General features: G+C 51.1%; 2 protein-coding genes across 2 annotated transcripts in view; both read right to left on the reverse strand.

The window, feature by feature from the left end:
• Window positions 1–1,325, reverse strand: part of LOC142558431 (uncharacterized) — a 42,857-nt gene extending 41,532 nt beyond the window's left edge. Inside the window, exon 1 of the mRNA XM_075670566.1 lies at window positions 1,224–1,325. Within this exon, the coding sequence (XP_075526681.1) occupies window positions 1,224–1,239 (16 nt within the window). The 5' untranslated portion in view covers window positions 1,240–1,325. The remainder of the gene's footprint in view (window positions 1–1,223) is intronic.
• A 2,104-nt stretch (window positions 1,326–3,429) lies between these two features.
• Window positions 3,430–21,586, reverse strand: LOC142557107 (uncharacterized). Its single transcript, XM_075668716.1, has 2 exons — window positions 20,956–21,586; window positions 3,430–4,985 (listed from the first exon to the last, which is right to left on the reverse strand). The coding sequence occupies exons 1-2, from the start codon at window positions 21,253–21,255 to the stop codon at window positions 3,696–3,698; spliced, it is 1,590 nt and encodes a 529-aa protein (XP_075524831.1). The 5' UTR covers window positions 21,256–21,586; the 3' UTR covers window positions 3,430–3,695.
• Between the last annotated feature and the right edge of the window lie 766 nt (window positions 21,587–22,352).

Below are 22,352 nucleotides of genomic sequence, written 5' to 3' on the forward strand. Positions count from 1 at the left end.
GACACCGCTGATGGAGTAGGAGATGCGCACTAGCCGGCCCCCTTTTCCTACCCCCTCCTTGCGCGCGCTCATCTCCTCCCTTCCCCCTTTGCGCGCTTCAGAAAACGGCACGCACCTTTCACGGCTTCCTCCTTTGCGAGCGCGAGAAGACACCGCCGCATCAAGCTATCATCCTTCTATTCTCGCCCCTAGCAAGCTTTTCGCTCGCGGCTACAGCATACGGCACGCGGCCACAAAGCTATCGCATCTGGACTTTATATGGAACATCACGACAACGCCGACGGCGGAAATTCACCTGGAGTGTCCATATAATTACCATCGCGATAATACTTACTGTAATCAATTATGTATATGGCAATTTTGTACTTGATCGATTGCATGCTTTACTCGGTAACGCCCACTGCAATTTCATTAGATTTTTGGGGGGTAAGTACGGGGGGGGGGGGGTGCAAACAGCTAGACATCTCACAAGCAAAGCTGTAACAGGCGACGCAGCTTGGCCGACCAATTGAACCGACGCTGCTGTGATGGTTCCATAGAGATGGCTACATATAGGACGTGAATGCCAGGAAATCCCCTATCGACGGACGATTTCTTTAGCTTTTACTTTGCCGTATACCGTGAGCGCCAGTGCTGGTTGCCCTCTCGCGGCAGTGTTTTGTTATAGTCGCAGAGCAACATAGTAACCGCTGCCTTAATATCGCCCCAAAAATACCGAAGGTCACTGGGGTATACTTTGTACTCCTGGCGGGGGGAAGGGACTAAATATTCTATTGATCATGACGATTTCAAAGGCGGTGGCAACGACCCATTATGCAAAATCTGCCAAAGGTCTGATGACTTGTACAAATCCTTTTGGTGACTGGCTAGCTTAAAAATAATAATACTCGCGATAAAGAAATGAATGCAAGAAGAGCAGAAATGTATTTTGCATGAGTGGTCAACTTGTAATAACAGTAAAAAGAAACAAATGAGAAGAACAGCTAGGGACCAAATGAATAGGATTCACAATGAAATCACGGCTTCAATCGAAAAGAGATATCCGAAGGAATATATCCCTGTGCGGATGACCCAGGAATCAAAGTCTGAAGAAGAGCAGAGCTCAATTCCAAGAGCCACTTTCCTCAGGGAAGAGAAACGCTGACAGCCCACTTAGTTACGGAAGACCGATTCTAATCCACTGCGCAAGTTGCAAAATTGAGATATGTAAGCTTAGGACTTACCCGTAGCTGCAGGCATGGCGTGTAACTTCTTCTTCTGCCCTCGTTGGGGCTGAAGTCACGTGCCTTGCTGTGTGAGCGTACGTCTGACGCCACCTATGTAACGAAAGGCGCGCATTCTGAATGTGACGTCTTCCTTGAAAGCCGATACTCCCATAAAAAAATTTTATGGGTTTATCTTGACAGTTTCATTTAAAAAAAAAACACTTTTTTATGAAAGCTATGAAGATGAACCAACTCGCCCAAATCAAGGCATTGTTGCAACAAATTTGTTCTACAATGGGGTCTATCATCTCATCACCGGCTACAATCAACCCTGCCATCACCTTCATGAATCAGCGCCCGTCTTGTCATGTGTGTGGTTTTTTGTCTTCGTCTTTGCGCTTTTTCATGAAAACTGTCAAGATGAACCAACACATCGAAACCAAGGTATTGTTGACTCTCCCGCCAACAATAGCTATCAATATCAGTATTCGCTGATAACAGCGCCCCCTGACAATGGTTGTCTGCCAGTGTTGGGTAGGAAACCACCCAGTGTCAGTCGCAGGCACGCAAGCTAGACAATCACTCGTATTGGTACAAGGGCCTCGGGCGTCCAACAGTGGTCGAAGTCGGGGTTATACATTCGGGGTTAGGCCGAGATTCACCGTCTTGGTCAAACATGCGGACACCTCGGTCTGTGTCTGCGTGTATGTGCGTCACTCTGTGCTTGTGTTAGAGCGGGGTGGTGGACTAAAGGGCATCAAAGTGAGCCCCGAAGGTCACTGCAAAGCTTGTATGATTGACTCCGACTTGGTATCATGTCGCGAGTAGGCAACACACCTTATCAGGGGCGTAGAAGACAGGTCCCTGCCTCAACGTCATCGAGTTCGTCGATGACCATGCCACAGCACTAGGCACCCATTGAAGCGTGATATAGAATTGTGGTGCTTAACCTCTCCAAACTGTACGAACGTACACGATGAACGCCATGGTGGACGCCTCTGCATAAAATTTGATAACCTAGGGTTCCTTAAACACAAATCGCAACAATATTTCCGACCGCGTAGAATGCTTCGTTAAAGAGAGTGTAAAGGAGCCTCCACGCAAAATTTGGCGTTCGAAATATGAGCGGGTGCGCCACGAAAAGTTTGTTTCTGATACCAAAACTGAAAAAAAAAACGCCGTCATTACTGCTCGCCGGAAGTGACGGATGCAAAGAGCTTTGCTCCTCGGCATGACCTCCGAAATAAGACTGCGCCTGCAGCTTCCAGCGGCGCGCCGAGAAATGTCGGAGCCGGCGGGCTGGTATTTGCATCATAGCGACAACCACCAGGCGCAGGCTTCGTCCGCTTAGCTGCTGTTTAAGGGCTGTTAACAAGAAAACTGCAAATACCAGCATTGCGGCGTTGCGAAGATCGCCTTCCAAGTCGGCCATATGCGTCTGAATTAAACGATCTTGGGCCAAAATGAAATTTTATCAGCAAAAGCACGCTACACGAGCGTTTTCGATATATATACACCAGAAATGGGGTCAACCGAGGGGCTCGATTTTTATTAGTAATATCATAAGAAGCCAACAAACACTGACACCAAGGACAACATAGGGGAAATTACTTGTGTGAAATAAATGAAGAAACGATAAATTAATGGAAATTAAAGTGGATGAAAAAAACAACTTGCCGCAGGTGGGCAACAATCCCACAACCTTCGCATTTCGCGTGTGATGCTTTACCAATTGGGCTACCGCGGCGTCGTTTCCCCATCCACTTTCTTGGGTATTTGTTTTCTAGTAGAACCTTGGGAGGTTTAGCCAGCGCTGCCACTCACAGGCCTTGGCGGCGGATGTGGAACATCCTTTCTGCCGCAGGCGTCACGAGAACGTGATCTTTTTGGGTAAACGCAACCGGCAAATAAACCCACCCATGCTACCTGAAGGCATCAATGTTGCCGGATCCGAGACCTTCGTCATGTAAAACTTATGCATGGCTGATCTTTTGGTGAAAGCGATCAGGCCGGTTTTTCTTTTTTTTTTTTGTTGTTCTGTGCAGTTTCCTTGCACAAAGTACTACAAGTACACACCTCTATATCGAGAAAGAATAAATTAAAGAAAATACATTAACTACACACCCTTCCCATGCGTATTCTTCAGAGTGGCTGCCCACACAGAAATCAGCGCGATGTGGTCATAGAATAAACGTTCTGCAGCAGCCAAGAGAGGAGAGCCGAGCCAAGTTATCAAGTTTATTGAAGTGAAAAAAAAACATGTTCTGAAATTGAACGCTGCAGAGTCCATCATTGCTGCAATAGAGTAAGGGTTGACGTTCTGGTCAATCCAAAAAGGGGCAACTTAACTTTCAAATCATGAAAATTTCAGCGATGGTAATGTGACTGCAAGAAGGAGCTGGCTGTTGTTTGATAAAAGGAAACCGAGCGTACAGTGTATCGCTTCATCGACGAGTGTACAAATGATGCCGGATCAGTGGAATAGGCAGACTAGTCCCCTATGACCAATTCGATCCTCAGCTCTCCGTCTTGTATGAAGCTGTTGTCATCCTTCAGATCCGCATAGCTCGTTTTGAATCTCAGATGGAATCCCGGAAGAAAAACGGCATCCAGGGGCCGTGTTTCCCCCCTCTCCAAGGTGCGGTTCCTGACGAAATCGCGGTGGACAACCGCCACATTCAAGATTTGGGGCGGCTGACGGTCGGCGTCGAGGGTGCGACCCCACTTGACAAACACTTCCAAGCTGCGTTCCGACGTGCGCGAGGCGAGGATGACGGTGAAGAAGAGCACTCGCCGGTGCCAACGCGTCGCAGCGCCGGAGAGTTTCAGGTCGAACACGCCAGGCTTCAACATCTCGTCGATGCCTTTGGTGCTGAAGCGGTAGACCGCGTGGCGAGGCATCCGGCCGCAGCGCGGGATCGCGCACAGCGTCGCGTCGATCGTGTCGTTCGATCCCAGGGGAACGAGCTCGTAGCTCGCCATCGCAGCTCCCGGACGAGCAGCTCCCTGGTGCAGGCTTTCCAGGTAGTGGAGCGAGTGGTTGGCCACGATCTCCAGCTTGCGAAGGATGTGCCTCTCCTCCAAGGCCCACGGCATCGCGACCTTCTTCACAATCTTGGCCTCGGCTTTGACTTCCGCGTTGGCCTCAGCTTTGACTTCTGCTTTGGCTTTGGCGTCGGCTTTGGAACTGGCTTCCCGACTCGCCTGGTCCACGGGAGCAGCCCGCGTCACCTGCGCGCCGGGTGCGGCTCGCTTATCGCCACCAGTGCCACCACTCGCGAGATCTGCCGAAGCCACAGAGGACTGAGACGACAGGCGTGCGCGCTTCTCGAAGTCGGCCGATTCGCCGGACGCCACAGAGAGTTTCTCCAAAGCCTCGGACAGCTCGCTGTCCAGCCCAAGCTCGGTGTCCATCAGGGTTCCGGACGCCTTCTGCAGCGCCTGGCTGAGCTCTCTCATCTGGCGCGTCAGCTCGTTCATCTGGCTCTGCAGGGCCGACAGCTGGGCGCCGTCCAGGACGGCTTTAGGCTGTGCGGGGATAGCTGCGCTCCCGTCGCCCGCGGCGCCTGCGTCGCCCTGTCCCGCCTGCCTCCACTTGCCGGACAGCTTGTGGCGACGGCAGCCGGACTTGTAGTGCCTCGGCAGGTCTCGGTGCAGGACGCTCTCGCCACAACCCAGGCATGGCGTCGAGTGGTAGGTGCACTCTTGCTCGTAGTGCACGAGCACGGCCGACAGAACGCCGACGTAGCGGCAGCCTTGGGCATGGTTCCAGCAGTGCGCCTACGAAATAGAGAAAGAAGATAACAATAAGAGGCTTCGAATTTGTTTCGAAAGTGAGACGGCTTCACGTCAAGCATATCCCACTGTTCACGTTACACGGGCAGCAATATATTGAGTCGGTAGTTCAGATCGTGCGGTAAGAGCAAAATTACTTCCAAGATATTCGAAGCTCGGAATAAAGGGAATGTTCAACAGGCGTGACATTTACGTTTATCGCGGTCTAACTAGCAGATACATCCATTGGAATATTATTATGCTGCTGGGGTCCTTCCCCCGCGGCCACCGTATGTGTCACTTAAGGCGAGCAATTGAAGTCATCAGGCCGCCATGTGTCTTCTCTCTCAACGTTGAGCAAGCGTCCTAGCTTCGGCGTGATGTCAACTGGCACATGTGACATTGCTGATGGCTGTGACAGATACCCGTCCTGATGGAGACATTTTCATCCTGTCAATGATTCAGCTATGTGAACATCTCTTCCTTATACCATCATCATTCATCAGCCCTTTCCCTCCCCGTCCCTTTTCCCCAGTGTAGAGTAGCAGGCCAGAGCAAGTTATAGCTCACGCCGACCTCTCTGCATTTCTGTAATCTCTCTCTCTCTCTCTCTCTCTCTCTCTCTCTCTCTCTCTCTCTCAGGACTTATGAGTACACTGGGGAGACCGTAGCAGTTTTCGTGATAAATAATGAGGACACATCGCCAATGTTTGAAGAGCGAGTTCACCTGGAAAGTGCATACTAGGAAAGCTGGAATGCTCCAACTTATTCCCGTCGGAATGGCACCTGGCCACCCTTTACTTTCGTCAAAATTGTGCGTCTGCGAAATGACGGTGGCTGAAACAATTTTGTTCGCAGTTGGGATGACAGCTTTCGAAATCCCACAATAAGAAAAAGAACGGGTAAAAAAAGACGATAGCTGAAACACTGACTTGAGAGCGCATATGAAGAAAACATTACACGCGGAATCTCTCGTGGGAGTTATCAAAATGATGCGTAAGTATTTGCTACTGAAGCGGCGCGACTACCACCGCCACAGTCGTTGAAGAAGACAGCTCACGAGTACAAAGCGTGACAAGAGAACACGCGTGTACACTACTTAACTTCGCTTAATTGTTTTCTTTCGCATCCTCTATTATACATCATAGGAGCTCCGGCATCGTAGCAAGCAGTCCAAGAACTGGAGGACAAAGTGACTCGTGAGCGCGGGCGATGGTTCGAGGCTCGACTGGGCGCTCTTGGGCGCGGCCGGCCAGGACTGGGGCCTGCTGGAGCGGACTGAGGGACCGCGCCGTTCCCACATTGGCGCCCGTAACGTGGGGCCCCGGCTGCGTTCCGGGACGAACCATGATCGTGGGGAAGGCGGGCGGCGCCCGTTCCACGGTCAGTAGCGACGCCTGCCTGGCCTAGTGCGTGACCATCTCCGCGGTGCGAGCTGCAGCTCTGGCGTTCGTCGAGGAGCGTTTCCGCCGGCTCCTGTTCTGTCACCCTCATCGGGTCTGGCATGGGACGCGGTGGTGGAGCGGTCTCCTACGCGCTGCTGAAGCTCCCGGCGCCACCGTTGGAGAAGGGACCTGCCGGCGCGGTTACTGCACCAACGCGATACAGTACTGCACCAGCGCAGTGACTCGGAGGCTCACTCAGCACAGTGACTCGGAGACGTAGGAGAGTGACGATGACTGGACCGTCGACGGTAAGGGAACCGCCAAGGCACGTAACGGCAAGCGGTCGAAGAAAACGGCTCGGAAGAACCTCTCATCGGGTAGCAAAGCCGATAACAAGAGCGGCGCGTCGTCCTCGTTCGAGCCCGAGGAGGGCGAAGTCTGGAACTCTGACGGCGGTTCGTCGGCGCCAGCCGGCGGCAGCGGCAGCGAAGACGACGATGACGACGATTCCCAAGAAGAGGAGCTCAACGACGGCTACGATAAGCAACTCATGGGCACTTGAGGTCACTTTCCAACGGTAGTGGAAGCGGTACCGTCCTAGCGACGATGATCATCACCTGCAATCTTCCTCTCCTGTTAACTGCGTGGCGCAGTGCCGCGTGGTCTCTGTGCGGTGGAATGGCAACGAGCGGGCGGCTGCTACTTCTGGCGACCTGCTACGTGCACTCGTCAGAACGAGGTCGAGGAGGAAGACCGGATCAGGTGCGCCTCCGGGAATGGCTTAGGGCCTTCCGGTTCCTGCAAGACCTCGAGTACTCGTAAGCTCCACCACCTACAAGATGCTTGTGAGATGGAGTATATATTTGTGGAGAGAGGATATCTGAGCTCACGCCCCACTTCGACGCGTACGATCTGTCCTGCACCATTTGCGCATGCGTGGGGCGCGCGGGCGAGAGCTCTCACGCGCGGGCAAGCGCACGTGTAGATTGGCCTTAAGGCGCGTGAGCGGTCAGCCGCAGCCAGCGTTCCATCTCACGCACTATGCTTACAGCGAGCTAGCGGCCGAGGTTGCACTCACAGCAAGAACTCGAAACAAGCGCTTGACCAAAGTGCCAGAGCGGCGTGAATGTATGCTTGGAAATGCGGAAATAAGAGCGTTCTTCAAACCAAGATATCTATATATCACAAGGCTAGCGGAAGGCTACTGTACAGGCACGTCCATATTTCGCTTAAAACGTTCGAAAAAATTCACGCTGCACTGCTCTATAGCTCAAATTTCGCAGAAAGATTGCATTTTTGGAGTCTACGTCGTTCATTGTAGCACTCTGCACAGTTTATTGGCTGGTTTTTAAGGGAAAACATGTGAAGTTGCCTTCGTTTATGTGGATGCAAGCTATTGCCGAGACGGCCGGTATCATTAAGGTCCCTAGACAAAACAAATTTTTGAGGTAGCTCCAGTCTTTCCCAGCTCCAAATTCCTATCCATCAATGTGCGGAAGCGACTCCAAGAAAGTTCAAAATCTAAAGGTGTTTATTTGGCAGAGCTCGGGAGCAGCGCAACGTCGACGGGCAGGGCAGTCACAGCTTCCAAGCACGAGAGCCGTTGCTGAGCAGGAGCGCTCGACCCACTAGCGTTTAGAGTCAGTAGCGCTGAACCCACTAGCGTCTCTTCTACAATCTCTTCGCTACAACCACCCCCCGGGAGCGAGAAGGGAGCCGTCCGGCGACCTAAGAGCTCGTCACTATGAGCGGGTCGTAGTAAGGCTTTAAACGGTCGACATGGAAAATGTCTCGTCCACGGCGGCGCATGTCTTCAGATGGCTCAACTGGTTCGATGACATAGTTTACAGGAGATGCGCGTTCGAGAACACGATAAGGGCCTTCATACTTAGGGACCAGTTTTGATGAGAGGCCAGGGGCAGTTAAAGGGACTGAGAGCCACACGAGCGCTCCCGGATCAAAGGTGACCGTGGCAGTGGCGTCACCGCGAGTGTTCCTCCGGCGCTCTTGATCATCGGAAGTAAAGGCCCGTGCGAGGTCGCGGCACTCTTCTGCATGTCGGACCGTGTCAGAAATAGGGACGTACTCGGATGCATCCGGCCGGTACGGAAGAATGGTGTCGATGGTGTGCGAAGGGTGTCGACCATACAGCAAGAAATAGGGGGAAAATCCAGTGGTGCTCTGCGTAGCGGTATTATACGCGTAGGTGACGAATGGCAGAATGGCGTCCCAGTTCGTGTGGTCGGAGGCAACGTACATTGAAAGCATGTCGCCGAGCGTACGGTTGAAGCGTTCTGTGAGGCCATTCGTTTGAGGGTGGTACGCCGTAGTCGTACGATGAACAACGTGGCACTCTTTGAGAATCGCTTCAACTACCTCCGACAGGAAGACGCGTCCGCGATCGCTGAGCAATTCTTGGGGTGGACCATGCCGCAGGATGAATCGGCGAAGCAGGAATGATGCAACATCGCGCGCTGTAGCTGCTGGGAGAGCGGCGGTTTCAGCGTATCGGGTAAGGTGATCTACTGCCACAATGGCCCAGCGGTTACCAGCCGACGTCAGGGGAAGTGGTCCATACAAATCGATGCCAACGCGCCCGAACGGTTGGGTAGGGCAGGGTAGAGGCTGCAGGCCAGCTGGCGAGAGGTGGGGTGGAGATTTTCGGCGCTGGCAGTCGGGGCATGAACGAACAAACTTTTGAATGTAGTTGTACATGCCTCGCCAGTAGTAGCGTCGTCGGAGGCGCTGGTAGGTTTTGAAAAGTCCCGAATGCGCACACTGTGGATCAGAGTGGAACGATGCGCAGATTTCAGAACGCAGGGTTCGAGGTACAACTAATAACCACTGGCGGCCGTCAGAGGTGTAATTGCGTCGATGAAGCAGGTCGTCGCGAATGGCGAAATGGCGAGCTTGACGGCGCAGTGCACGAGTGGTTGGCTGCGATGACGGATCAGCAAGGCAGTCTATGATGGAGGCAATCCAGGGGTCCTTGCGCTGCTCGGAAGCGATGGTCCCAATGTCGACGGAAGAGACGTCAAGCTGGGATATTGCGCAGCAGGCATTGTCGTCTGGCAAGGGAGAACGTGAGAGGGCGTCAGCATCAGCATGCTGGCGTCCGTTGCGGTACAGTACGCGGATATCGTAATCCTGTAAGCGAAGCGCCCAGCGGGCGAGACGGCCTGAGGGATCCTTCAATGACGACAGCCAGCATAGTGCATGGTGGTCCGTGACATCAAATTGGCGACCATACAAATAGGGCCGGAACTTGGTAAGCGCCCAGATGATCGCCAGACATTCTTTTTCCGTGACGGTGTAATTGGTCTCGGCTTTAGTAAGCATACGGCTGGCATATGCCACAACATATTCAGGAAACCCTTCTTTGCGCTGTGCTAAGACAGCGCCGAGGCCAACACCGCTGGCATCTGTGTGTACCTCAATAGGTGCCGTTGGATCGTAGTGGCGCAAAATGGGAGGAGACGTCAGCAAACGACGGAGCTTAGTGAACGCCTCGTCGCACTCGGACGACCACGAATGGAGAGGTCCGTTGCTGCCAAGGAGCTTCGTCAGGGGTGATATGACGGCGGCGAAATTGCGAATGAAGCGCCTGAAGTAGGAACACAAACCTACAAAACTGCGCAGTTCTTTGACGGACGTCGGTTTAGGAAGTTCAGCTACGGCACGAAGTTTGGCTGGATCGGGGAGGATTCCATCCTTCGAGACGACATAACCTAGTATCATGAGCTGCCGCGCTGCAAATCGGCACTTCTTTAGGTTCAGTTGAAGGCCAGCGTTCGCTAAGCAAGTCAAAACATGCCGTAGGCGTTGAAGGTGCGTGGTGAAGTCAGAGGCAAAAACAACAACGTCGTCGAGATAACATAAGCACGTGTGCCACTTCAAACCGCGGAGGACTGTGTCCATCATGCGTTCAAAAGTTGCTGGCGCATTACAAAGTCCAAACGGCATGACGTTAAATTCGTATAAGCCGTCGGGTGTGACAAAGGCTGTCTTCGGCCTATCGACGTCAGCCATGGGTACTTGCCAATAGCCGGAGCGTAAATCTAGAGATGAAAAGAATTCTGCTCCTTGTAGGCTATCGATGGCGTCATCAATTCGCGGCAGCGGGTATACATCTTTGCGAGTGATCTTGTTCAGGCGGCGATAGTCTACACAGAACCGTACCGAGCAGTCTTTTTTCGTAACAAGGACGACAGGGGATGCCCATGGACTGTTCGAGGGTCGGATCACTTCGCGGCGAAGCATATCGTCCACTTGCTCATTAATCACACGACGTTCCGTGGCCGAGACGCGATATGGTCGTTGCCGCAATGGCGGTTGGGAGCCAGTGTCAATATGGTGCGTGACAGCAGACGCCCGGCCCAAGGAAGGTTGCTCGACATCAAAAGAAGAACGAAATTCTTCTAAGATGCGCAGAAGCTGCGAACGCTGAGGTGGGGTGAGGCCATCGGCAATAGATGAATCGAACACACCTGTGGGCAAAGGGTCGGACGTCGCGAGAGAACCGAGCGTGTTGTAACAGGCGCAGGACGTGTCTTCGGGAACATCCGTAATTTGTACGGCGTCGATCACTTCCACGTGGCCAAGACATTCGCCTTGAAGCAGCATCACAGGGTATGAGAAGGGGTTATAGACAAAAATAGCTGTGGAGCCCTGTTTGACGTGCACAGTCGCAAAAGGCAGCAGCAGACGTTTTCGAGTGTAAAAGCGGCCTGATGGAGAAAGTAGTGCGATGGCGTCAGAGAGGCTGCTGCAATGCATGGATACAATCACTGACGAGTTGGGAGGAACGTTGGTGCCGTGTCTGACGAGTAGTTTGTTTGCAAAAGAAGCATTATCGGCAAGCGTCATATCTGAGATCGGCGACAGTTCTAGTTCGGCCCGTGCGCAATGAATGACGGCATCGTGGCGGGCGAGAAAGTCCCACCCCAGGATAACTTCGTGGGAGCACGAGGAAATCACAATAAATTCGACGGCGTATACAACGTCCTCGATGAGAACACGAGCGGTGCACGCCGCAATCGGGTGAATACGCTGTGCACCTGCTGTGCGGAGGGCGAATCCAGCAATGGGCGTCGTAACCTTTCGAAGGAAGCGACAAAGCTTTGCGTCCATAACTGATACAGCGGCTCCGGTATCCACGAGGGCATATGTGCGCTCACCGTCAACTAACACGTCTATCACATTGGTCGGGCTACGTTGAGGACTTCCGCGTTTCGACGGCGTCGCAGCCCTTGCCTCATGGACTGCGACAATTAGTTTTCCTAATCCCGAGCTTCGGGACGAGGCCGCATCGGTGATGGGGAGCGTCGGCGTGGAGAAGTTGAGCGGCGGATGTTGGCGGACCGGCGGAATGGTGGTGACGCAGCCCGAGGTTCGTCGTCGTAATAAGGGCGCGGAGAACCCGCCATAGAACTTGGCCCATAAGGTGTAGCGCTAGGTGACTGCACGCGACTACAGTAGCGTGCGACGTGGCCTGCATAGCCGCACGCAAAACATATTGGTCGATTGTCCGCTGTACGCCACCGAGTCGTTGCGGCAGGTCCCATCCATGTGGAAGGACGCGTTGGACGTGGCGCCTGGTGAAGTGATTGCATAGCAGGCTGTTGTCGGGGCATAGCGAGGACTTCGGCGTACGTGAGAGGTCCCCGTTGAGGGAGTTGTTGAGGCTGGGTGACGACTTCCGCGTAGCTGAGTGGCACAGCCGTCGGGATCTGTTGGGGCCTGGCCATGACTTCGGCGTAGCTGTGAGGCGCAGCCGCAGGAACACGCTGGTGGTGCTCAGGCAAAACCTCGTGCAGTTCTTGCGCTATGACGCGGCGAAGCGGAGGCGCAAAACTTGGCGTAGGCGCGTGTACCGACTGCGGCTGTGCAAAATCCATCAACGAGAGTTGCCGGGCAACTTCCTCGCGGACGAACGCCTTCATTTCTGCGAGCAACGCTGCCTGGGTGGACATGGCAGCCAAACCAGCGAGGTGTTCGTCACGCGGTAGAGATCGACGGGTCAGTGACCGCTGCCTGCGGAGTTCTTCATAGCTCTGGCACAGTGTGACAATTTCAGCCACAGAGCGTGGACTTTTGGCCAGCGACATGTTAAAGGCGTCGTCTTCTATGCCCTTCAGTATGTTTCGGATTCGATCAGACTCCGCCATGGTCGAATCGACTTTCCTGCATAGATCCAGGACATCTTCGATATAACTGGTGAATGTTTCGCCTGGCTGTTGAGCTCGTTCTCGCAAACGTTGCTCGGCACGCAGCTTGCGAACAGCAGGGCGACCAAATACATCGGCGAGGGAAGTCTTAAATTCCGACCATGTCTGGAACTCTGCTTGATGGTTGTTATACCACAGGCTGGCCACTCCAGCGAGGTAGAACAGAACATGGCTCAATTTGGCTGCTTCATCCCACTTGTTATGGTCGCCTACCCTGTCGTACGCCGTGAGCCATTCGTCCACGTCAGTGTCGTCCGCTCCAGTGTAGATAGGAGGGTCGCGATGACGAGGCACCCCGGGACACGCAGTGGGTGCAGGAGGAGGCGTTTGCTGGGAGGCGTCTTGGGGCATGGTAGATGGTAGGGTACGGGACCGGAGTTCCAGGATGATCGTCTGAGGTTACCCCGCACACTCCACCAATTCTAAAGGTGTTTATTTGGCAGAGCTCGGGAGCAGCGCAACGTCGACGGGCAGGGCAGTCACAGCTTCCAAGCACGAGAGCCGTTGCTGAGCAGGAGCGCTCGACCCACTAGCGTTTACAGCCAGTAGCGCTGAACCCACTAGCGTCTATTCTACAATCTCTTCGCTACAAAAACTAATCAGGCACTACAGAAAAATAGGAATACATGTTATTTACTTTCACAAGAACTATAAGTACTTTCATAAAAGCATTATTTCACACAAAGTAAACTTTTGTTTACTATCCAATAGAAGGTATATTATATAAGGAATCATAACCTGTGCAGTCTAACTGTCAACACTGCGCAGGTTGTGTTTTATACCACTAGCAATGGCGTCTCGCATGCACCCGCTTCGATCCAAATTCACGCTGGTTACTTGCTCTCCACTCCGTCGGCAAGAAACAAACGATGAAGTCAGTCATCCCTTAGCCTCACTTCACGCTAAGGGCAGGACATTAGGTGTGTTTTATAGTTGTCATTGAGATCAGCTTTTTGATGCCGTTAGGCCTACACAGACGATCCCGAGATATAAAAGGGATTTGATTTTAACTGTATAGCAGATGGCACCACAGCCATAGCGCTGATGATGCGTTGATGCTGCGGAACGCTTTAAACGCCTAATTTTTCATTGCATTATTATTTCATTGCACCTTACAATACCCAGACATCAGACTTATTTCCGAAAGCAAATATAATACCCGTGTTTAACCTTTATAACTACAAGTTAAGTCAAGCTTTCAAACCGGAGTTTAAAAGAGATTTAAAGTTCCTTCATGAGTTATCTCATCTCACCAGGAACACACATTCTTGCATCACAAGGTGTACGGAACAGTGAAAGGTGGTCACTCCGCGAGCCAATTATTCTACACAAAAGATATCGTACACACTACCAACACTTTGAAATGTCTTTCTGAAATCAAGTCTTGATGTTTATATATCTGATGTACGAGCTTTACGTGAACATTTTGTCACTCATTCTATCTTAAATAATTGAAGAGCGTTTTTCAGGCAATTTGTGTTCTTGCGTTTATTTTTTCTTCATATTTCACATGTAATCAATTGCTATATATATATATATATATATATATATATATATATATATATATATATATATATATATATATATATATCCAGTTCAATTGCTGTTTGCCTTGCAAAGGAGGCTGCAGGCTGTAGTCAAGTCGCTTGCCTCTAAAGCGACTTTTACCCGCAGTCTCCTCCATCGCTGATGGAAATAAATAAGTTATTATTATTATTATTATTATTATTATTATTATTATTATTATTATTATTATTATTATTATTATTATTATTTAGTCCGCTCTTGTGCGGTACGCGATGACGGTGAGGAGTAAACGCCGACTAGACGCCGAGCAGACGACACAGCGTGGGTTCAAATTCAGAAGTACGTTTGCCCCTGTTGTTGGCTAAGCAAACCTCAACCAACTGCTGAGAAAAAAGTGGACTGCAAATCAAATTAAGCCCCAGCTTTCACGCAAACGCGGCCTACAATTACAACGCCGAATCATTAGTTGTGATTTATCACCGACGCCGGCATCCGGGTGTGTGTTCTCACCGACGGCCGGGCCGTTTCGGGGCTCCAACGCAAGCGGCGTTTCGCTCTAAAACAAACTTGCCTTCTCTAGAGCGTACTGCGTCTCATAAGTGGCGTTTAGCAGCGCGAAGGCTGCGAGACATAGGAACGCAGGTGCTTGCACAAGGTGTACCTAATTCGTGTGGTCGCTACCCCCAACATTTGCGTTTTGTTGCGCAACGACGGACACTGCGGACACCATGGAGTTTCTCAATATAACACCTAGAGGAAAATCTGGCGCCACCGCCTATGAGAGTTTCCTAAGGGGCGCTGAGCCGTCATGGGAATGACGGTATATGTATAGAGAAAGAAAAAAAACATTACCGACGATTACGTTACTTCCTAATGCGAAATTTGAGCGCAGCAAATAAGCTGTTTCACCTTTTCGATAGATTGAGGCAAAGAAATCGAGCAACACATGTATGCGCTATCACAGAATTTTTTTTTTATTTTTCACACGTATTCCTTTAACAAAGACTCCACTAGGTAAGCTTCTGCTTCGGCGGCACGCACCTCTGGATTCTGACGGCGACGGCGCTGGGCCTCTGCTCTGGCAGCTCGTTTAGCAGCAGCAGCAGCAGCAGCAGCAGACGGAGGACTTCCATCGGTCGTCTCGCTCATGGCTCAGAAAGAACTGGCAGATAATTTCGCAGTGGCGAACGGCAGCGGCAATTTCGGCTCGGGCGGTGCACATATACAGATCCGCCGCCACCGATCTGGCTCTCTGATTGCCACCGCACAGGGCGAACGGCAGCGGCAATTTCGGCTCGGGCGGTGCACATATACAGATCCGCCGCCACCGATCTGGCTCTCTGATTGCCACCGCACAGGGGTTGCATTGGAGGAGGAGCGAAGAAAGGAATTAAGTTCGAGCCGGCGCTTTGACAACCGGAGACTCGCAGGAAGAGGGGGGAGGGGGGCGGCGTGTACACCCAGCGGCAAACGATGGGGGCAGAAGCGCGCGCAGCAAGCGGACAACACGATAAAGGGAGGAGGGAAGAGATAGCAGCGACTGACTGATGCCGCTGACGCCGATAGTGAGTCAACCCCAGCTGCGGAGTTGGTTTCAGGGACAACGCCGCCGATGCCGACACAAACAATATGATACCCTCGCTTCCGCAGCGCTAAGAACCAGGTCTAGCCGTGGGAAGGTCGTCACGTATTCGTCGACGTGCCGGGGCCTACGTGAAATAACCGGCGCGTCGGCAACTGAAGAGCACCCTATCCGCCACACAAGAACAGGGGGGGGGGACCCTTTTCTCCTCTTTCTGCATGGCGGCGACGGTGTTCTATGCAGTCACGTTATCTTGACTCTCTAGCGGCGTCAGCGGCATCCAGCGGTATCAGTCGGTCGCTGCTAGCGCTGGGGGGATGAAAGGGGGGCGGAGCTGGTTACGAGGCCGACGACAACGCCGACGACGACGCGAAACCCAGGAACGGACGCCAAAGAGCTGCGCTCTAAAAAAGAGTGGACACTCCCATACACCCCCAGCGGCCCAATCGACCCTAGCGCGCCTGGCGGTTGGTGAGAGCAACTGGCCTGCACTTCCCGTTTCGGTTTCGCTGGCGCGAAATTTGGATTACCCCCGCGTAACCGACGTTAGGCCGTAGCGGTAGCTTGTCATTTCAGACCACTTTTCGTCACCCAAATGGCAACGCTTTTATTTGCCATTTTGGTTTAGCGATTCCCTATTTTGTCGAGTTCAATATTTGGTGTAAATTGAGGTCGTGACGCAATTTTTATTTCGATTAAGTTACAACAGATGGAGATAGAGGTAATCATAATTCACTACGGCTTTATCCATCGCCCTTGTCTTCCGTGTTTTGGTGCAAGCGGTCATATGTATCAAAGAGACAGAGTTTCCGCAATGTCTTTATTCCAAGGCAAGATAGGCTTCTTCTGGGTTCTGCCGTTGTCAAAGCACCACGACACACAGCAGTAGCTGGCGTAGCTTGGACCGCCAGACGGCATGGCATCAGCATGGTCTGAAAATGTCCATAAGTGCACGCTTCGTTAATTACCAAAAACATATGTACATGTCACAACTGAACCGGGAAACCGCTTTGAATGAATAGCGAAGCGATGCACAATATAAAGCCACCGACACATTCTGACCTCTGACTCATAAAACTTGGACTTGCAAGGATAAATGTTAAGATCCCATACAGGGGTGTTTAAATGTTCCCGGGCCGCCATACTATCTAATCCCATGGCATCGCGGCCTGTGAACTTTTGGACACCCCTGTACGTACTCAGTATAAGGGGTACATTGGTAGGCAAAATAGCTGTTCACATATGCGTAGTAAAGATAAATTCGAAAGGTCCAGATACGAGGCCTTTGTTCAAATGCGCGCCACGCCACGCCTACACGACAATACGTTGTGCAATGTATTCCGCCAAGAAAAAATGGTAAGGAACCGAAAGTTACTAGAATGCGCAGTACTTCCCAACACGGCCGCCGCAATAAGTACATGCAGTAGTCATTGGGGACTTTTCCGCCACCGTTACTTTTCTGTATAAACAAACCGCACGGACGTATACACCACCGTCCGTTCCTGCGCCGTAGATACACGCCTCGCTGCAATACAAAACGCAATAAGCTACGCTCGCTGTTTATGTCACATCCATTGTTTGCAAGCAATATTATTAAAATATTCAGGAGTCCTTACTCTAAATAGGAAATGAGCAAGCAAAGCTTGGCTACAGCGTGCCTAACGCCCTGATTGTTTTATTTAGGTAGCGCCCGTCCCCGGAACGCCGTTTTCGGTCTGAATCGGCATGGCGTCTTTTATGTTCTTTCCAGCGTTCGTCAGCCTCTAGAACAGGCCAACGAAAGAACCGTCAATCGTCACGCGATCATGTAAACGCTGGTTACGATTTCAACTTTCTCGAAACCAGCATTTTCCTGAAGTGTGCAATTCCTGATATCGACCTTAAGCGTTCTCCAGCAGATCATTTTTAGTTTGCCAAGACGAACTATTTCAATGGAGCGGCGACACCGCGGTTATCGCAAACAGCGCTGGGCAAGAACGGTTTACCCTCGCAAACTGAGAGGCAGCGTCTCGATGGCGTCTGACAAGCTGCGAGTCGCAGTACAGTGCACAGCCGTGAACCGGTCCAAGTTAAGGGCAGCTTCGCGTTGTTCGATCATTTTCACAGAACGCAACCAACAAAGATTATTCCGTTCTCGGCGGGGTGTAGCAAGAAAGCACATGGTACAGCCCTCTCGCTACGCGTTTCTTGAGGGGGCATGCTTTTCGCATTGTTCGCGTCTAGCCGCCTCATAATTATAGAGCCGCAAACTGGTTTTTTTAGCGAACCTCGTCGCCCTCACAAGTCAGTTACTCCAAGCTTCGCTTGAAAACGTGACTCACCTGTCTCACACACGAAAACACCGCCGCAGGCGACGTTCACGAAACCTTCCCGCTGGCACGCTGCTGGTAAACGAATCGTTGATTTCTTCTCGATGGACGAACGGTGATTGGTGTTGATGGCAGTACGGATGAAGAACAAAAAGCACGGAAGGTGTCTTGGATAAATGCTGTTTTTATGAATAAGAAACACGCCAAATTTGGGCGTATAATTATTACTTTGTAAAACGATTGAGCAGAATTCATTACAACATTTTCTTCTTTTGCGCCTGCGTCCTCTGGCGTTTGCTGAGAGCACTAGTTCGTTACGTAGCCGTGACGCAGTTCCTGAGGCCAGATTTCTCGGAGTGTCCGCTCTTAGACTTTTTCTTTCTCTATGGTATATGTATAGAGAAAGAAAAAAAAAGTGGTATATGTATGGTATATGTCTGCGAGGCTTGTGTTGGCTGGTGTGTAAGAGGCTTCGTCTAAAACGTGGATATGGCTACACGAATAACGCGTTCCGGAAGTCAAATCTTCATAAAAATGTTCGTTCACCCAAATTTCAACTTCACCCAACTTTAGCGGCCCGCTGATAACTTTTACGTTTCATATACTTGTACATGTAATAACAAGTTCTCATAATTATACAAAACTTGTTTTGTGAAACATTAGGGCTAAAACAGCTTTTTGCGTGCTGTTTTAGTAGAAAATGAGTCATTGTGACAGACAAAACGGTGCTTGGCAGTCGCGTTTTCAAGGAGTCCTGGCTCTCTGAGAACGATGCCAATCCGAAGTCACAATATACCGGCATTCCCATGCATACCACAGTGCCGCAGCGCCAAATATCCCTCTATAAAATTTCCCTCTTATAAGCAATATAGGGAGAAACTCTACGGCGGACACTTAAGACGCTACAAGCGTCGACAGCAGGTGACAAAACGCGGACGAAAACATTTTCACGTGCTCGCCTTGCTCATTTAAATTATGGGGCTTTACGTGCTAAAACCACTTTCTGATTATGAGGCACGCCGTAGTGGAGGACTCCGGAAATTTCGACCACCTGAGGTTCTTTAACGTGCACCTAAAATCTAAGTACACGGGTGTTCTCGCATTTCGCCCCCATCGAAATGCGGCCGCCGTGGCCGGGATTCGATCCCGCGACCTCGTGCTCAGCTGCCCAACACCATAGCCACTGAGCAACCACGGCGGGTTCGCCTTGCTCAGTGTCCAAGGCGCCAGTAGCTTCCCCAGAGCTGGAAAAAGCTTCTCATGCTGATTATTGTAATAGCACCGTGTCCATTTTTTTTTAATGGCAGCTGCCGTGGTACGCTCTAAAACACAGTCCTATGTCTTGGCTGCGACTACGCCTTTTCTTACGGCAGAAATCCGACCAGATCATTGGCGCATGCGCACTAGTTTTGAACCTTCTGTAATATATGAAATGTCACCTATAGCCATTTAGAACATCTCGTGCAGGCAATGCACCAATCACAGACTCGAATGAAGTAGAAAAAGAGAGTAAGCGCGAGAGTGAGGAGGACGCGCAAAAAAACAATGTGTCGCTACCTTGTGAACTTGTTTTATCTAGGGACGTTAGACAGCGTAAACTTCTGTCGCCTCCTGCAGGCAGCTGCAAAAAGCAGCTGTTCAAAGTTGGGTGGGAGGGGGGGGCTAGAGTTTCTCACTATATTACTTAGAGGGAAATCTGGCGCTGATGCGTTGCGGTATGCATGGGAATGCCGGTATATTGTGACCAGATTGACATCGTTCTTGGAGGGCCAGCCAAACACCGTTCCCTCTGTCGTAATGATTCATTTTCTACTAAAACAGCACGTAAAAAACTGTTTTAGCTTTATTATTACACAAAAGCATGTTTTGTTTAACAATGAGAACTTGTTACTGCATGTGCAATTATATGAAACGTAAAAAGTACCAGCGGGCCGCTAAAGTTGGAGGACAGACGACAAGATATGCGCTCGCTTGTACCAGTTTGTCGTCTGTTCTTGCTTTTCTTTTCTTGGTCATGCATTGTAGGTGAGTAAACTTCACTGGCAGATGTAATATCCGTGAATGGAAACATTTTATGAAGATTTTACTTTAAGAACGCGTTATTTGTGTAGCCACATCCAAGTTTTAGACGAAGCCTCTTACAACACCAGCCAACACAAGCCTCGCAGACACATATACCATCATTCCCATGACGGCACAGCGCCCCTTAGGAAACTCCCATAGACGGTGGCGCCAGATTTCCCTCTAGGTGTTATAGTGAGAAACTCTATGGGGGTTGCCGCGTGTATCAGAGGGGCGGGAAACACGCGGCAACTGTTCTTGAACGGCTACTTTCTGCCGCTACAGGCAGGCGGCGACAGAAGCTTATGCTAGCACAGTGTTCGCAGCAGCCGTCTCATGCCGTCCGTTCATCCGTGTTTGCAGCAGCCGTTCGTCCATGTCAGAGACATGGACGAAAGCAGTTTCTCATTCTTTTCATTAAAGAACTAGCATATAACTCTGCAAAGTACTACACTGAACAAAGTAGAATCAAAAATGTGATCTTGCTGCTAAGTTTGAGCAAGAACTGTGTAGCGGTAAGCGCAAAATATTTTTTTCGGACATTTTAAGCGAAATATGCAGCTACGTATGTTCAGCACATTCAGCAACCAGCATATCCAGCATAACCCAGCCCTAACACAGCATACAAACAGCGTCTACCCGTGGGCCAACAGCGGCGTATCCAAATCCATCAAATGTGCTACGGCGAGGCATCGCGCTTGTCACAGCGACACTAATGAATATGGCGGCAATACTTGTAGGCGCCTCGATCAGTCCCGTACGGCATTTTTTAAAAGTGCGCTTTGACAGCTGCGCAATAAAAACGTCACGTGACCTCGCGAAGCAACGCGAGAGCGAGGCAACGGGCCTCGCGATAAAACGCCCAACGTATTTCCAAACAATCACCTTGAGGTTGCTCGCCTTCTTCGGGGAAAGCTTGATGATCTGGCGCTCGTCCTGTTCAAACGGCTCCCCGCACAGCGGGCAAGCGCCTCCGGAGCCGTTCTTTCGCAGGCTGCCTCGCTCGCATGTCTCACACAGAGCATGAGAACACGGCAGCAAGATCGTGTTCTTGGGGATCACTTGGCACAGGCAGCAGGCGTGCGGGTGCAAGAACTCCTCGGCGAACAGCGTCGGGCGCCAGTTGACGCCGGCGATCTCTGCGTCCCGCAGACAACGCAGAACTCCTCGTCGCACATTCGGCATGGCGTTTCCACTCGTCGTTGAAGATGTTGTTGTTTACCAGGGTGGTTGTGGCGCGTGCCCACAGTCAAGGATTGGTTGAAGATCCACGGTGTGCAACAGCAACGGCTTCTTCCTAGAACCGAGGTCTCATGGACAGTCTGCACGCGCACGGCGACGGCATCGACGCTAATGATGATGGCAACGATAGTGACGCTCTGTTGCAAACAGTGCAGATAAACAGAAACCTGAAAGTTCGATTTCCTACATGGAGAAAGAGCTTGAACTCTTATTTCAGGTTGCAGCTGTTGCTGGCTCTTAACGGTTCCTGAACTGTCGCGCCTGCACTAGCTAACGAGACTCTCGCGAACGCGCGAGTAGCTGGCGTCATCTCTCGAACAAGAGTATAACCATGCGAAAAATAATTTGGAGCCTCTGAGACTGGCTGCGTCTAGTCACGGATCCCCGGAGAAGAGCGTCGGACGCTTGTTTACGCCGGTGGCTTCGGCGTCGCTAGCGTGGCGCATACGGAGCAAAACTCGTCGCAAAGTGCGCATTGCGTTGCGGCCGTCGTTGAGAGGCGTAAGAAATGTTGGAGACGACGCGATTGAAAGGATGCAAATTGGGGGTGTGTGAATGTTAGAAATTTGGGATATGATTCAAATATTTACATTCGATTATTCGTTATCCGAAGTTGTATAAAAATCGTTTCTGTTCGAAATAAGGAATAAATACATGCATTTTTGAGTCTAGAGCGAGATAGGCAGATGCACCGTTCCAAGTAATTCACCTCCGGGGAGAGCTACGGCTGCTGCGCTGAGGCACCAGTTGCTAATAAAAGGCATGAAGTCGCTAGCTTATTGCTCAATAATTTCCAGACATTCGATAAGAAGGCCTAACCTTAGGCAGTTCACTAGAGAAATTTATTATCTCAGCGCAATCACCTAGTGTCCGCATCCTGTAAAACGAAGTGTGTTGGTGCAGTATTGGACTTCGCTCCTTCGACAAAATCACTACGTCCACCTGGTGACGCGCTATTCCTCTGTTTACCGGGCTGATATCACCTTTCAGTTTCACGTTAGGTCGTGGAAGAACACTGGGCCGATGCCAGCCATTGCCAC

The sequence above is a fragment of the Dermacentor variabilis genome, chromosome 9 (assembly GCF_050947875.1).
Source record: "Dermacentor variabilis isolate Ectoservices chromosome 9, ASM5094787v1, whole genome shotgun sequence".
Taxonomy (NCBI): domain Eukaryota; kingdom Metazoa; phylum Arthropoda; class Arachnida; order Ixodida; family Ixodidae; genus Dermacentor; species Dermacentor variabilis.

Bases quoted from the DNA above. Each gene is read 5' to 3' on its own strand.
- LOC142557107 (XM_075668716.1), bottom strand. From the start codon at position 21,255: ATGCCGAATGTGCGACGAGGAGTTCTGCGTTGTCTGCGGGACGCAGAG. The intron at 4,986-20,955 runs GTGATTGTTTGG...TCTATTTCGTAG, and splicing joins AGAAGGCGAGCAACCTCAAG to GCGCACTGCTGGAACCATGC.